This window comes from Microcebus murinus, chromosome 22, assembly GCF_040939455.1.
Source record: "Microcebus murinus isolate Inina chromosome 22, M.murinus_Inina_mat1.0, whole genome shotgun sequence".
Taxonomy (NCBI): domain Eukaryota; kingdom Metazoa; phylum Chordata; class Mammalia; order Primates; family Cheirogaleidae; genus Microcebus; species Microcebus murinus.
The window spans coordinates 9,033,637-9,047,217 of NC_134125.1; the positions used below are offsets into that span (position 1 = coordinate 9,033,637).

The 13,581-nt window shown below is 51.7% G+C and overlaps 1 protein-coding gene across 3 annotated transcripts in view; it reads left to right on the forward strand.

Annotated features, from left to right (window-relative positions):
* The first annotated feature begins 106 nt into the window (after positions 1-106).
* The window catches only part of TPCN1 (two pore segment channel 1), a 58,308-nt gene continuing 44,833 nt past the window's right edge, over positions 107-13,581 (forward strand). Inside the window, exons 1-3 of one of the 3 annotated variants that reach the window (XM_012752241.3) lie at positions 107-313; positions 1,738-1,881; positions 3,028-3,261. In XM_012752241.3, the coding sequence (XP_012607695.2) occupies positions 1,767-1,881; positions 3,028-3,261 (349 nt within the window). In that variant the 5' untranslated portion in view covers positions 107-313; positions 1,738-1,766. The remainder of the gene's footprint in view (positions 314-1,737; positions 1,882-3,027; positions 3,262-13,581) is intronic. The other 2 variants (XM_075996595.1, XM_075996596.1) reach the window with 2 other exon arrangements.

The window sequence follows — 13,581 nt, forward strand, 5'->3', positions numbered from 1 at the left end:
TAAGGGGGTCCTTGCATCGGCAGTGGGCGAGAACTGTAGAAGGACGTGAAGCTTGACCAACCAGAGCTTACCCTGGCAGCCCAGCGAGCCAACAGGCCGCGGGAAGGGGAAGTGGGGCGGGGCCAGCGGGGTTGAGAGGACGGTAGGCGGCGGACTGGAGAGCTGGCGCAGCTGCTGGGGTGGCAGCGGCTGAAGTGGCGGCCGCTGCGGCGGCTGCAACAGCTTCGGGCTCGGGGTGTTGGCGGCAGCGCAGGCGGGCTGGGCTGCGCGGTGCGGACCCAGGCGCGCGGTCCATATTGCTGGGGCGGCGCGTGTAAGAATCCAAGGGGTGCGAGGGCTTGGCCCGGGGGAGAGGGCAGGGGTCAGGGGTCAGAGGGTGCGGAGTGAGAGGTTGCGGCTGGGTACCCGGGTGTGGGAGGTGGGCCGGGCGGGCCCAGCGAGGCCGCTGGGACGTCACTACCGCGTTTCTCTCCGTCCAGCCCAGGCTGGGGCTCTGCACCCCTCTCCTCGCCCCGGCTTCCTGGGGCGACCCCCACGTGGGCTCCGCGACGGGGCTGGGAGCACGTGGAGTGGAGCCGGCGCTCCTGCCTCTGCCTTCCTCCGCCGTGGCTGGTCTGTCCGCCGCCCTCAGGTGACCCTGCAGGAAGCTCATGCCCCAGCGGACAGCGGGGTGGCACTGGCCCTCGTTCCATGCCTGGGTCCTCTCCCCAGGGCTGACCTTCTGGGTCTTCTGTGGATGGGGGAAGCAAAGCCCGCCAAGGGGCACTGGGCTGGGACTCAGAGGTCCTAGCTTCTAGCTCTGCCTCTGCACTGTGTGACCTTGGGCAAGTCCCTTTCCCTCTCTGGGCCTCATTTTTCTCACCGTAAAATGCTGGGTTTGAATTCAAATTGGGGACCTGGGTCTAGGAGTAAGGTATAGAGTAGTGGTTGAGCGGAGAGAGTCCATGAATTCAGACTCTCTGGGATGAAATCTGGGCCGTACCATTTCCCTGCTGTTTACTTATAAGAGGCAAGTTAAGTTAACCACTCCAAGCCTCAGTTTCCTCATCTGTAAAGTGGGGGTATTAGCTAAGATAGGATTTCTCAACAGCAGCACTGTTGACCTTTTGAGCCACATAATTCTTTGTTGTGGGAGGTCTCACTTTTGCGCCGTAGGGTGTTTAGTGGCATCCTAGACTCTACCCACTAGCAGTCCTCTGACTCCCATGTTGTGACAATCAGAAATGTCTGCTGGTGTCCCCTGGGGTACAAGATCACCTCAACTGAGAGCCACTGAGCAGCGTGTGCAAGCAAGTAGTCATATATTAAACAGAACTGAAAAACCACTAGCCGTTATGATATTAATGATAAAATTAAGAAGCCTCGGTGAGTTGATAGAGTCTCCTGCCTTCAAAATAAATACAGGAAATAATTGTCAAAGCTGAGTAATGAATACAGGGAAGTTCATTTGTATATCTTTGAAAATATCCATGGGAAAAAGTTAAACCGAAAAAATAATAAAAATGTAATTCTTAAGACTGTAGTGTCTCATCTGAGATTTCCTTTTCTGCCTCCCCCCTATGGAGATTTAAAAGGAAAATAAATCCCTAGATCTGGAGGAAACTTTGGAAAGTCTTCTCACAGGAAGTTTGCTGGGCAGAGAGCTACAGCAAGTAGAACGGTGTTTACTTTTGCTGCCTTGTTTAAAAAGATGTACTGTTCCCTACTGATGCACCGGCACTCCCTGTTTATGCACAGGGATCTGCCTGGAGTTACTCTGATGATTTATGAAAGAAGTAAATTGCCCAGTTGCCATTCACTGGGTCAGTTCAGAGGCAGAGTTGACTGAGCCCAGAGATCGCAGCTTGAGGAAGGAACCTGCTGGCGTTTTCAAGTTCAAAGGTCTGCAGTCAGATCTGCTGAGTCTTTGCTTTTCCTTTGGTCCTTCTAAGCGGAAGTGGGAATGTGTATAAATAGGAACGATAACAGGCTAGTTCTGAGTGTTTTAAATTGGGAGGTAAGGATGAGCACTTTTACTGTGTGACTCTGGACATCATTTTAAAAAAATACTTTTGTGCTTTTTCCTTTTCTCAGATGCCTAAATCTAGGAGAATGATGCCTACATAAGAATGATACGTATTGTTCACCAGCAAAGTTCAGAATGGTCTTGGGAGTCTGTGTCTAACTTCTCCTGAGAGGCTGTTTAGTAAAGCTGAAGAGAAAGATGTATATATTTAAATATACATACACAAATATATATATGGGCCAGTATAGACCACCTGCTATGCTAACTCTTAACTGGTCATTGAAGCTGGGTGCTGCCTAAATACAGCACCTGGACTTTGAGGAATTATAGTGTGATGGTTGGGAACACAGATTGGGAGGCGGGCTGCATAGTTCAAAGCTTGGCTTTCCAGCTGTGGGTTCTTGGGCAAGTTATTTAACCTCTCTGTGCCTTAACTTATCCCCCTGTAACAGGGGGATAATAATCCTATTAATACCCATCTCTTGGCTGTTTTGAAGTTTCAATCACTTTTTACTTATAAAGTGCTGGTGTGTAATAATATTCATTAACTACTATTATTTTAATGGTTGTATATAATATATTTTAATATATATTTAAAATCTTTATAATATATAATCTAATATATAATCTATATATAATATCTATAATATATAATATCTATAATCTATATATAATCTAATATATATTTAAAAATCTTTATAAAACTCACAAATAAATGTAAAGGAGGTAGAGATGGAACATATTAGCCCTAATCTCATTCTCAAGACATAATTACCTTTAACTTTTCAGTATTTGTTCTTGCAGGGTTTTCCTCTCTTATTTTAATGCTATTACACTGTAATAGCTCTTCCTTTTAAAAAAAAAAAGTGGAGATGTAATTGACCATTTTAAAGAGTATAACTCAGTATTATAGTGTATTCACAAGGTGTGTAACCATCACCACTATCTAATTCTAGAACATATTCATCAGTAATGGTTATCTTTTAATAATTGTCTTTTTTTTTTTAATCCCCCAAACCTAGAAGATGTCTCTAATGGAATTTCTGAGAAGCACCTCTGGCCCAGTGGCTTTGAAACGGAGCTCAAACCAGAGACGATTCAAAGCCTTGTTCATCACATCCTGAGGGCTGCAGGAGAGGCGGACATGGCTGTGAGCCTGGATGATGACGTGCCCCTCATCCTGACCTTGGACGAGGGTAGCAGTGCCCCCCTGGCGCCCTCCAACAGCCTGGGCCAAGAGGAGCTGCCCAGCAAAAGTAAGACGGTGGGGTGGGCTGGGGGGACCCCTACTTTTCTGTTTTAGAGTGGGGGAGATGATATGGGCTTTATGGTGTGATAGGAGAGGTGCGTAGCCTGTTACCTGGCCCCATGTTTGAGCCTCAAGTTCTGACACAGAAACTACTTCTGGGAGACTGTGGGGTTCTGATCCCACGCCCCCAGCTTTGTCATGCTCCCAGGGGTCTAGTCTAGCTTGCCCTCCTCCAGCCCTCGTTCCCTCAGCCACTCGCCTGCCTTGCACCTGAGTTACCTTGGCTTGTCCGTGAATGCTTGGCAGGGACCTCGGGCAAACCTGCTCCTTGGCTACCTTCCCTGCCCCATTCCTTGTTAAAAAAAGAAACAGATTTCAACACCAGCCTCCGTCTGTCCCGATCCGAAGCCGTTGGCAGGAAAGCGGAGCTGACTGCTTCTCTCTGCTCCCTCTCAGGCCCCAAGTTGCCCAGGACGGGGTGGAAGGGGGCGAGCATTTGTCATGATCCATTGATTTGAGGGTTTGGGGTTTTGCTTTGTCTTCCTCTGAACCAAAGCCTAGCACAAAGTGAACCCGAGAGAGCTGGTGAGCTTTACATTTTTAAAAGTTTTAAGTGTGTTTTTGGCAGGATGGGAGGCCTTAAAAACCTTTCTGGTCCTCATCCCGAAGCCGTTCGTTTTCATTTGCTCAGGCCTTGGGCTCAGGGAGAGACTTAAAATAACCTGTGTTTCCTGGAGGGTCCTATGATGTTGGGGACCAGTGCTTTAGGGTCTCCTTAGCGAAAGGCTGATCCGCCAGTGCCCTGCAGCCAGGGCGGGGGCACCATTCCTCTCCTGCTCACAAGGGAAGACCCTTGGGCCCAGGGACAGATGAGCCAGGCTCAGTGGCCTCCCCTGGGAAGTGAAGGGGGCAGTCAGTGTTCCTGGGGACGAGAGTGTGGCACGGGCCCTGGCTTCCGATAAACGGGCCTCTCTTTGCCTGGGAATTTCACTCCCATCTAGGGGGACAGAGCTGGGCTGCCCGGCAGGATTAGAACATAAACCAGATTCTTCCCTAAGCACCACTCAGGGCCAAGGAAGCAGTGACTCTGACTTCAGGCCCTTATCTAAGATCCCCTTGCAAGGTAGGGAGTCTTATTCCTCTTTTATAGAGGAGGAAACTTGGATCAGAGAGGTTAAGTAATTTGCCTGAGGTCACACAGCCAGCGAGTGGTTGAGCAGACAGACTTTGAACCCAGGAATGTCTGACTCCAGAGTTCCTTCCCCTCCTCTTCTTTCCCCTTTCCTCCTCTTCCTGCTCTGCCTTCTCCTTTTCTTCTTCCCTTCCTCTTCTTTCTCCTTTCCTCCTCTTTCTGCTCTGCCTTCTTTTTTCTTCACAAGCCTTTTATTAAGAGCTTGCGAGCTCAGGCCCTTAGTATTTACATTATCTCATCGTATAACCGCAAACTAGAGTTACTGGTATATCTGTATTTTACAGAGGAAGAGACAGCCTTAGAGAGGTCTGGTGACTCGGTGCTTTGGCCCAGTCTCGGCTTCCGAGGATACCAGCCAGTGAGGGAGGGTGCTTGGCCTGCTAAGGGTGTGGCTCAAGTCTGCAAATAGCCAGGCTCAAGATCCTAAAGGGAATCCTGTCTGTCACTGCGAGTGACCCTTTTAAATCCCTCCAGAGCGTCTGAGCCGAGGGTGGGCGTCCAGCTCTCCTGTGGGATAAAAGTGGCGAGAGCGACCCAGTCCTGTGTCAAGATCAGGCTTTGAACCGGTGATGGAGCTTGCTGAATAGGAACTGGGCCACAGCGACAATAAGACTCACTTTGGAGAGGCCGTCAGTGAGGTTGTTTTTATCTAGGTGAAGTCAGCGGCTTATTTTGGTCTGCTTTTTAAGAAAAAAAGGAAATATATAACTCACCGCCGGGGTCCAGGGACACTGTGTTTTCTGCATAGTGCATTAGTGCCTCAGTTTCTCCCTGTTATTGGGTCACTTGTTAAAACTGCAAAGGACTCGTGGGTGTGCTCCCCCAAGCTTGGCTGGGAGGAAGGTAGGGCCACTGGGCAGAGGAGAGATGTGAGAGGAGCTTTGCTCTGCCCCAGCATAGACCTTTGTTCCTCGTCCTTTCATTCTGGCATCGACCTTCCTCCCTGCTGTCTGACATCCATCTAAAACACGCATCCAGGCCGGGCGCTGGCTCACGCCTGTAATCCTAGCACTCTGGGAGGCCGAGGCAGGAGGGTCGCTTAAGGTCAGGAGTTCGAAACCAGCCTGAGCAAGAGCGAGACCCTGTCTCCACTAAAAATAGAAAGAAATTAATTGGCCAACTAAAAACATATAGAAAAAAATTAGCCAGGCCTGGTGGCGCATGCCTGTAGTCCCAGCTACTCGGGAGGCTGAGGCAGGAGGATCGCTTGAGCCCAGGAGTTTGAGGTTGCTGTGAGCTAGGCTGACGCCACGGCACTCACTCTAGCCTGGGCAACAAAGTGAGACTCTGTCTCAAAAAATAAAATAAAATAAGTAAAACACACATCCAACCCGGCAGTTGCCCTGTCCTCGAGCTCCTCAGGACCTGCCCATCCCTCTTCGACTCGCGCGCACGGCCTTGCATGTTCTCGCGCCTTCTTAATTGACGGGTCGTCTTCCCTGCCTCAGCCCACAGTGTCACACTGCTTTCAGTTGGGTGAGTCCCCAGTGCATTCTTTTTTTTTTTTTTTTTTTTTTTTTTGAGACAGTCTCGCTTTGTTGTCCAGGCTAGAGTGAGTGCCGTGGCGTCAGCCTAGCTCACAGCAACCTCAAACTCCTGGGCTCAAGCGATCCTCCTGCCTCAGCCTCCCGAGTAGCTGGGACTACAGGCATGCGCCACCATGCCCGGCTAATTTTATATATATATATCAGTTGGCAAATTAATTTTTTTCTATTTATAGTAGAGACCGGGTCTCGCTCTTCCTCAGGCTGGTTTTGAACTCCTGACCTTGAGCAATCCGCCCACCTCGGCCTCCCAGAGGGCTAGGATTACAGGCGTGAGCCACCGCGCCTGGCCCCCAGTGCATTCTTAAACCTCTCCACCTTGCTGGAAAGTCTGTCTGGCATGCCTTCCTCAGCCTCTGTGTGCTCTTTAGCTCCAGCCCTGTCTTGAAATCCCTGCTGATAACACCTTCTCTTTTGAAGCCTTCTCTGAACTTCCCCTTCCTGGCAGAGCTAATTACTCACTGCCCTTTTCTGTTGGTATCTTGATGAGGCAAGTAGTTTACTGGGTGGTAATTACTTGTTTGGCTGGCTGATTTACTTCCTAGGCCCTGAGTTCCGTTCATCTCCGTATCACGTAGCTCAGTGCCTACATCCATAGGTACCTACTACTACAAATCGTGGCCAGAATAAACCTAGTTGGGTTTCATGGCAGGGGCTGAGGGCCCTCGCGAGAGGTGGGCAGCGTCCATTCCTGCCTCTTCTTCTAACCACAGTTCAAGTCCCATCTCTCCCAGCACAGCTGATTGTCCCTGAGGCCAACGTCACTGACCAGTGAGGGAGGGTGCTTGAGGTACCTTGAGGTATTGGGGAGTTGGCAGAGTGCAGACAGAGCAGTCAGCAGAGCTGGCAGTCACATGGGCATGAGCCATTGGCAACTAAGCACATTCTCTAGGGTGTGATCCTTGAGCAAGGCTGGGCCTTTGTCCTGACCCAGTAGCCACTGTGGACTTCGTCTGGCTCAGAACCTACATTCTCCTCGTCTGCTTAGGTGTGGCCATAACTAAAATACCGTGGGTTGGTACTTGAACGACAGAAATCTAATTTTTTTTTTTTTAGACAGAGTCTCGATTTGTTGCCTAGGCTAGAGTGAGTGCCGTGGTGTCAGCCTAGCTCACAGCAACCTCAAACTCCTGGGCTCAAGCAATCCTGCTGCCTCAGCCTCCTGAGTAGCTGGGACTACAGGCATGCGCCACCATGCCGGCTAATGTTTTCTATATATATTAGGTGGCCAATTAATTTCTTTCTATTTATAGTAGAGATGGGGTCTTGCTCTTGCTCAGGCTGGTTTTGAACTCCTGACCTTGAACGATCCACCCGCCTCGGCCTCCCAGAGTGCTAGGATTACAGGTGTGAGCCACCACTCCCGGCCCAGAAATCTAATTTTTTACAGTTCTGGAGGCTGGAAGCCCAGATCAAGGTGTCAGCAGGTTTGGTTTCTTCTGCGGGCTCTTTTCTTGGCTTGCAAGCAGCCACCTGGCTGTGTCCTCACATGATTGTCCCTCAGTCAGTCTGTCCATACTCTTCTTACAAGGACACTAGTCCTATTGGATTAGGGCCACCCATACGACTGCATTTTACCTCAATTATCTCTTTAAAGGCCCTGTCTCATGGCTGGTCCATTCTCACTTGATTGTTCACAGTCAGTTACAGATTGAACCCCTTGTTCTGCTACTTTCCCCCCTCCTCACTACTGCACTTGACTAGTCTTTAAAAAAAAGAAAAAACATGGCCCTGTCTCCAAATACAGGGACATTTGGAGGTAATAGGGGTAGGGCCTCAACATGTGAATTGGGGGGGGGGGCAATTCAGCCTTTGACCTTCCTACCCTTTCCTTGGAGGTAAGTACCCAGGGATCTGGCTGAGCTGTCCGTGACCTTTAACCCATGCTAGGGCCTTATCTCTGCAGGAAACTGGAGGGTTTGGATTTTTCTCCTTATGTAGGTGAGAAAAGAATGGCTGCTAAAATGCTAATGAATGACTCACAGGCAGAACCGGTGTCAGGTTGATAAAGGAGGCAGGTATGAGCAGAAGTATTTAAAGCCTGGGGGCTGATGCACTCTGGGAGGCCTAGGCAGGTGTATTGCTCAAGGTCAGGATTCGAAATCAGCCTGATCAAGAGCAAGACCCCAAATAGAAAGAACTTAATTGGCCAACTAAAAATATATAGAAAAAATTAGCCGGGCATAGTGACACATGCCTGTAATCCCAGCTACTCGGGAGGCTGAGGCAGGAGGATCGCTTGAGCCCAGGAGTTTGAGGTTGTTGTGAGCTAGGCTGACACCACGGCACTCTAGCCCGGGCAACAAAGTGAGACTATCTCAAAAAAAGAAAAAAAGCCTGGGACTCAGGAATAACGTTGAAAACAGTGAGCGGGGCTGGTGTGGGATGGGCCAGTTGAGGGAGAGCCCGCGGTCCACACTGCGTATCAGGCAGTGTCTAGACCAGCACGTTCACATTGTGGGCAGAATAAGGAATTTTCCAGCATCAGCCCGATCACACTCAGCTTTTGCCTTCTTATTGCCTTTAAACTCTACCGCTGCCTGAGATGGGCTGCACCATTTGCCTTTTCTGCGTGAGGGAAGGGTTGGGGATGGGGGGGATGGCTGAGGTTTGAGCAGGGCGCTCAGTCTCTGCCTTGGCGCTGGGTGACAAGCCATGCACGGGGAGGCTCAAGGTAGCAGAGCAGAGAGCTCCCCTCCGCCTCCTCCTCCCTGATACCTGGCACGCCATCGGGAGTTACTAGGACCCAGTGCCAGTGTCCTCAGTGTGGAGGGTCACTGCCCCTGGCAGGGGCTGGCACGCGGGGCTGTCTCTCCAGAGTCTTCATGAAGCCAGAGCAAGTTGGCGGCAGGCTCAGTCAAGGTGGGCCGGAGCTGGTGGCCCGGGGCAGACACAGCCAGCAGGAGCTGGGGGAGAGCAGAGGGGCTGGTACCAAAGCACGACCCACCCCAGGTGGGCTCTGTCGCAGAAATCTGTGCTGTGGCTCCTTTCTCTGACCTCATGTCCCATGCGTACCTGTAAAAGAGTGAAGGAAGCCTGAGGGACTTGCAGCTTCTGTCACTTGTGATACCCTGGGTGGTGGAGTGGCTGAGCTGAGTGCAAGCCTTGGCCTCCGCATCTGTGGCATGGGACCACGATGGCATCTGCCAGTAGGGTTGTTAGAGGGGACTTGGTGAGAGCATATGTGTGGTCACACAGTCAGTGCTGGGGCAGCCACGGGCGTCGTTGTCATGGAGGAGACTGGGCTGCTGCTTTGGGACACCCTCCACGAGCAGAGGTCCTGAGCCCAGGCTGAGACCCGGATCCTTTTCGCCTGTCTCCTGGCACCGCGGGTGTCCCCTGCAGGCTGGGAAGCTGAGGCAGCAGCGTGGCAGCTGGAGGCCAAGCAGCAATTCTGTTTCACGGCCTCCCACAGAGCCTGGGCATTGACACCGCCGGAGTCATTCCCCTGGCTTTTTTAGGGTCTCACCAAGGCAGAATGCCAGGTGTCACCAGGCTGGCGGTGGCACCAATTAAAATGAGCAAGTATCCAGCATGCTGGGCTGGAGCCTCATAACCGAGGCTTGAAGCCGTCTCTTCCCAGCCCGCCATATCTTCATGGGGGGATCCTGTCTGTTGCCTGGGGGCCCCCTGCCACGAGATGCCGTCTCTCTGCCCTGCACGCAGGAAGCTGCCGTGTCTAAATGGCAGTCGTGGCAGCTTGGTGCAGGCTGGAGCGCCTGCTGCACTCCCTCCCCTGGCGGCCTTAGGGAGGGCTGAGTTCACGTTTGCTCTGAGAGCACTTCATGAGCCAGAACCGTCGACTGACTTCTCAGCCTCCCCGTCGGGGAGGGAACAGGGGAGGGCTTGGATGGCTCACAGAGGTGCTCCTCTGGGGTATCCGGTCGCATTGCCGTCCCCGAGGCGGCCTCAGAATACAGCACAGCGGCCCAGGAACGAAGCCTGTGTCTTCTGAGGAAGCACCAAGGGTCTAAACCCAGGAGGGACATCAGTCCTGTCCTGAGGCAGCCCCCATCCGGTCCTGCCTTGGTCACAGGGAGCCCCGGGGACAGCTCTCCATTCTAATCTTTTTGCTGGAGGGAATTCTCTCATTTAGGCATTTCCCGGGTCTAACTCTTCTCTGCTGTCAGGTCAGCCTGAGTAAGCGTGTGCACTACGACAGTGGCCACGGGCCTTGAGCCCTCGTGTGCCAGGCAGTGTCCCGAACGCTTTGCGTGTGCTGCGTCTCTCGTGTTTTTGTGGTCCTCCCAGCAGATCTCGGGGATCGGCCCTTACACTGTCATCGTACAGAAAAGGCCTTCAGGTCACGAAGCTGCCTTAGCAGCATTTGAACCCGTGTCCTCTGAGTCCAGACTAGTCTCCTACCTAACATGCCCCTGCCGAGAAGTGAAGCCCTGTGAATGAGGCATTAATAGGATTTGACCTGGATGTCTTTCCCAAAAGGAAGTTCGTTTCTATCTTTATCTTTTTTCTTAATTAAACTTTTCGTTTCCTACAAGACAATTATTCAAAATTAGAGTTCCACACCTGGAGCTCCCTTTCTTATCGTAAAAATTGCAGAACTGCCGGTGTTTCATTATAAAAGCTGTGTCGGGTCAGCCCAGGGAAGCCCGAAAACACAGGCAGGCGAAAACCAGACCTCAGAGACAGCCAGGATTTCTCCTCCCTGCATGCCCTGTCCCCGTTGTTCCCCTGCACGAGCGTGTGGCTGTCCCTGTTCTTCCCCTGCACGGGTGTGTGGCTGCATTTTCCATCTTGGTGGCTGGAACAAGACAATCTGTGCTGAAAATGGGAATTCTCAGGAGGCTGGGAAAGGGGGAGCAGCTTGGCGGGGCATAAGGGCGGGTGACCTTGCTGAGGGGGTGACCCCCTGAGGTGGTTGGTCCCAGTGGCAGGTGACCCCACTTCGGGACTTGCCTCGAAGACGTGCCTGGTCTGGGATGGGTGTCCCATTGGGGCCACTGGTGCTTGTGTTGCCTTTTGTACCTGGAACCCCTTTGCTTCATTTGCCTTTTGTTGGAGGTTCTTACCCCGCTGCAAAAAGCACAGTTTGTCCCCTGCCCAGACCATGCCTGAGGCCCCGGTTCAGAGGAAGCAACCTGAGAGCGTGGGTGGCCTGGGGCCTTCGGGGACAGTGTGCTCTCCGAAGGGGCAGCTGCTGCCTGGCTCAGCCCTGTCGTCATCATGCGGGATCACAGGCCGATTGTCAATCACAGTCTTTGATTTTTCAAAAGAAGTCAGAACCTACGCTTTTCATGGAAAGGCTTCTGACATTCATTCATTCATTCATTTATTTATTTATTTATTTATTATTTATTTATTTATTTATTTATGAATGACAGAGTCTCACTCTGTTGCCTGGGCTAGAGTGCCGTGGCGTCAGCCTAGCTCACAGCAACCTCAAACTCCTGGGCTCAAGCGATCCTGCTGCCTCAGCCTCCCGAGTAGCTGGGACTACAGGCATGCGCCACCATGCCCGGCTAATTTTTTCTATATATATTAGTTGGCCAATTAATTTGTTTCTATTTATAGTAGAGACGGGGTCTCGCTCTTGATCAGGCTGGTTTTGAACTCCTGACCTTGAGCAATCCGCCCGCCTCGGCCTCCCAGAGTGCTAGGATGACAGGCGTGAGCCACCGCGCCCCGCCAGCTTCTGACTTTTAAACATTGGCAACAAATCCATGCGTTTTCAACCTAGCCAGCTGAATAAAATCTGGGCAATATGCTGCCACTTTGTGACCTTCTGACATGGAACCTGATGTGGGACATTGCCAATTCAGCCTTTGTTTTTTCTTCAGAACAAACTACTGGAAATTACTGAAAAAAAAACAGCACAAAACCAACCAGCAAACTCTCTGTGGCCAGTGAGGTCATCTTCCCCTCGGGGTGGCATTCGGTGGGAATCAGAACTGGTCAGGACCTCTGGGAGGCCAAGGTGGGAGTTCGAAACCAGCCTGAGCAAGAGCGAGACCCCTTCTCTACTACAAATAGAAAGAAATTAATTGGCCAACTAAAAATATATAGAGAAAAAAATTAGCCGGGCATGGTGGTGCGTGCCCGTAGTCCCAGCTACTCAGGAGGCTGAGGCAGGAGGATTACTTGAGCCCAGGAGTTTGAGGTTGCTGTGAGCTAGGCTGATGCCACGGCACTCTAGCCCAGGCAACAGAGTGAGACTCTGTCTCAAAAAAGAAAAAAAGAACTGGTCAGGCCACTTCCACTTTGCCTCTGAGTGCTTTTCCTGAAGAAAGACCTGCTGCTCCAGCTTCCAGCTGCCTGGGAGCCTGAGCCTGGCCTGGAATTGCCGTGTCAGCCTGGTGTGCTCAGTCCCCACCTCCCCTCACCCGGGCTCCCCCCGACCACCCCACCATTCATAGGCCATTCGTCTCTCTCTTTAACCTCTCTTTTTGTAAAATTGGGGTTCTGTTTTTTGGTTTTTTTTTCTCATTCCCGTAGCTCTTGCTGAACATCAGCTCAGGCAGAGCGACCGTGCTGAGTGCCGGCTAATGGCTTGGAGCGGCTCCGAGCTGCCGGATGCGTTGGCTGTGGCTCGTGGGTGGTCATCGGCAGGCGAGATGTCTTCTCTCTGTGGCTCTCCAGGGGCCCCTTTTCTTGCGGGATCGGCCGTTCACACTCGGCTGGCCCGCCTGCTTGTTTGGAACTGCAGTTTTTACTGCACACCCCGGAGCCAGTCTGGGCACCTCAACAGGGCTCGGGTTTTATTAGTGCCAAAGTCCACTCCGCCTCCAGGCTGGCTGGCCCATTTGGTTCTGTTGCATGTTATTCTTTGCTCTTTCCTCTTGGAGACCGGACAGCTGTCCTAGAATGTAGGGGCTCCAAAGTCTGGAGATGGGGGTGGCACGGGCACACTCCCGGGCTGTGACGAATGCGTGCGTGTTAGGGGAGTGGAGATATCTGCTGACGCTCTGCGGCAGTTTAACGTTTCTTCAGAGCCGCTCCGTGTGCTGCAAAGGATAGGGTTGCATTTCTGGCGTCATCTCTTGTTAGCTGAGCAGCCTTGAGTGAGGAGCTTTTTCCTTCCTGAGTTTCAGTTTCTTCATCTGTAAAATGGGGATACGAATGTCTATAGTCTGAGTCCCTGAGTAGGTAATCAAAGAGCCTCCTGCATTAAGGATTTGAGCTCTTTCTTTCTTTTATTTAACGTCTCCAGCTTCCTCTCAAATGTGAGCTGGTGTTTTGCATTTGCTGAAGTATGTCGTTGTAGCAATGGAGGGACTACAGTCAACTTCCTTGGCTACCGTTCCGGTTGAGTTGCCGGGAGAATTAAAACCAAGTGGCTCCATCTCCTGCCCATTTTTTGGCGTGGCTTCTGGGTTTCCATTGTATTTTTCTTTATTCACGATGCCTCTCTTGGGCTACCTTCCCCACTTGGCAGAAAGGGAAACTGAGGCAAAAGGAAGGGAAGGCTGTGCCCAGTGGCTGGCTACGGACTGCACGGGGTTTCTGGTCCCTGCAGAAGTGGCACGCCTAGGACGCCAGGCTCTCTGTAGGACGTAGACTTCCTGCTACCTGCCACTGCCGCGAGGCGCCTGTGCCTCCCTGCCACCTTGCCGCTTGTTGGCGCTCTTCTAAA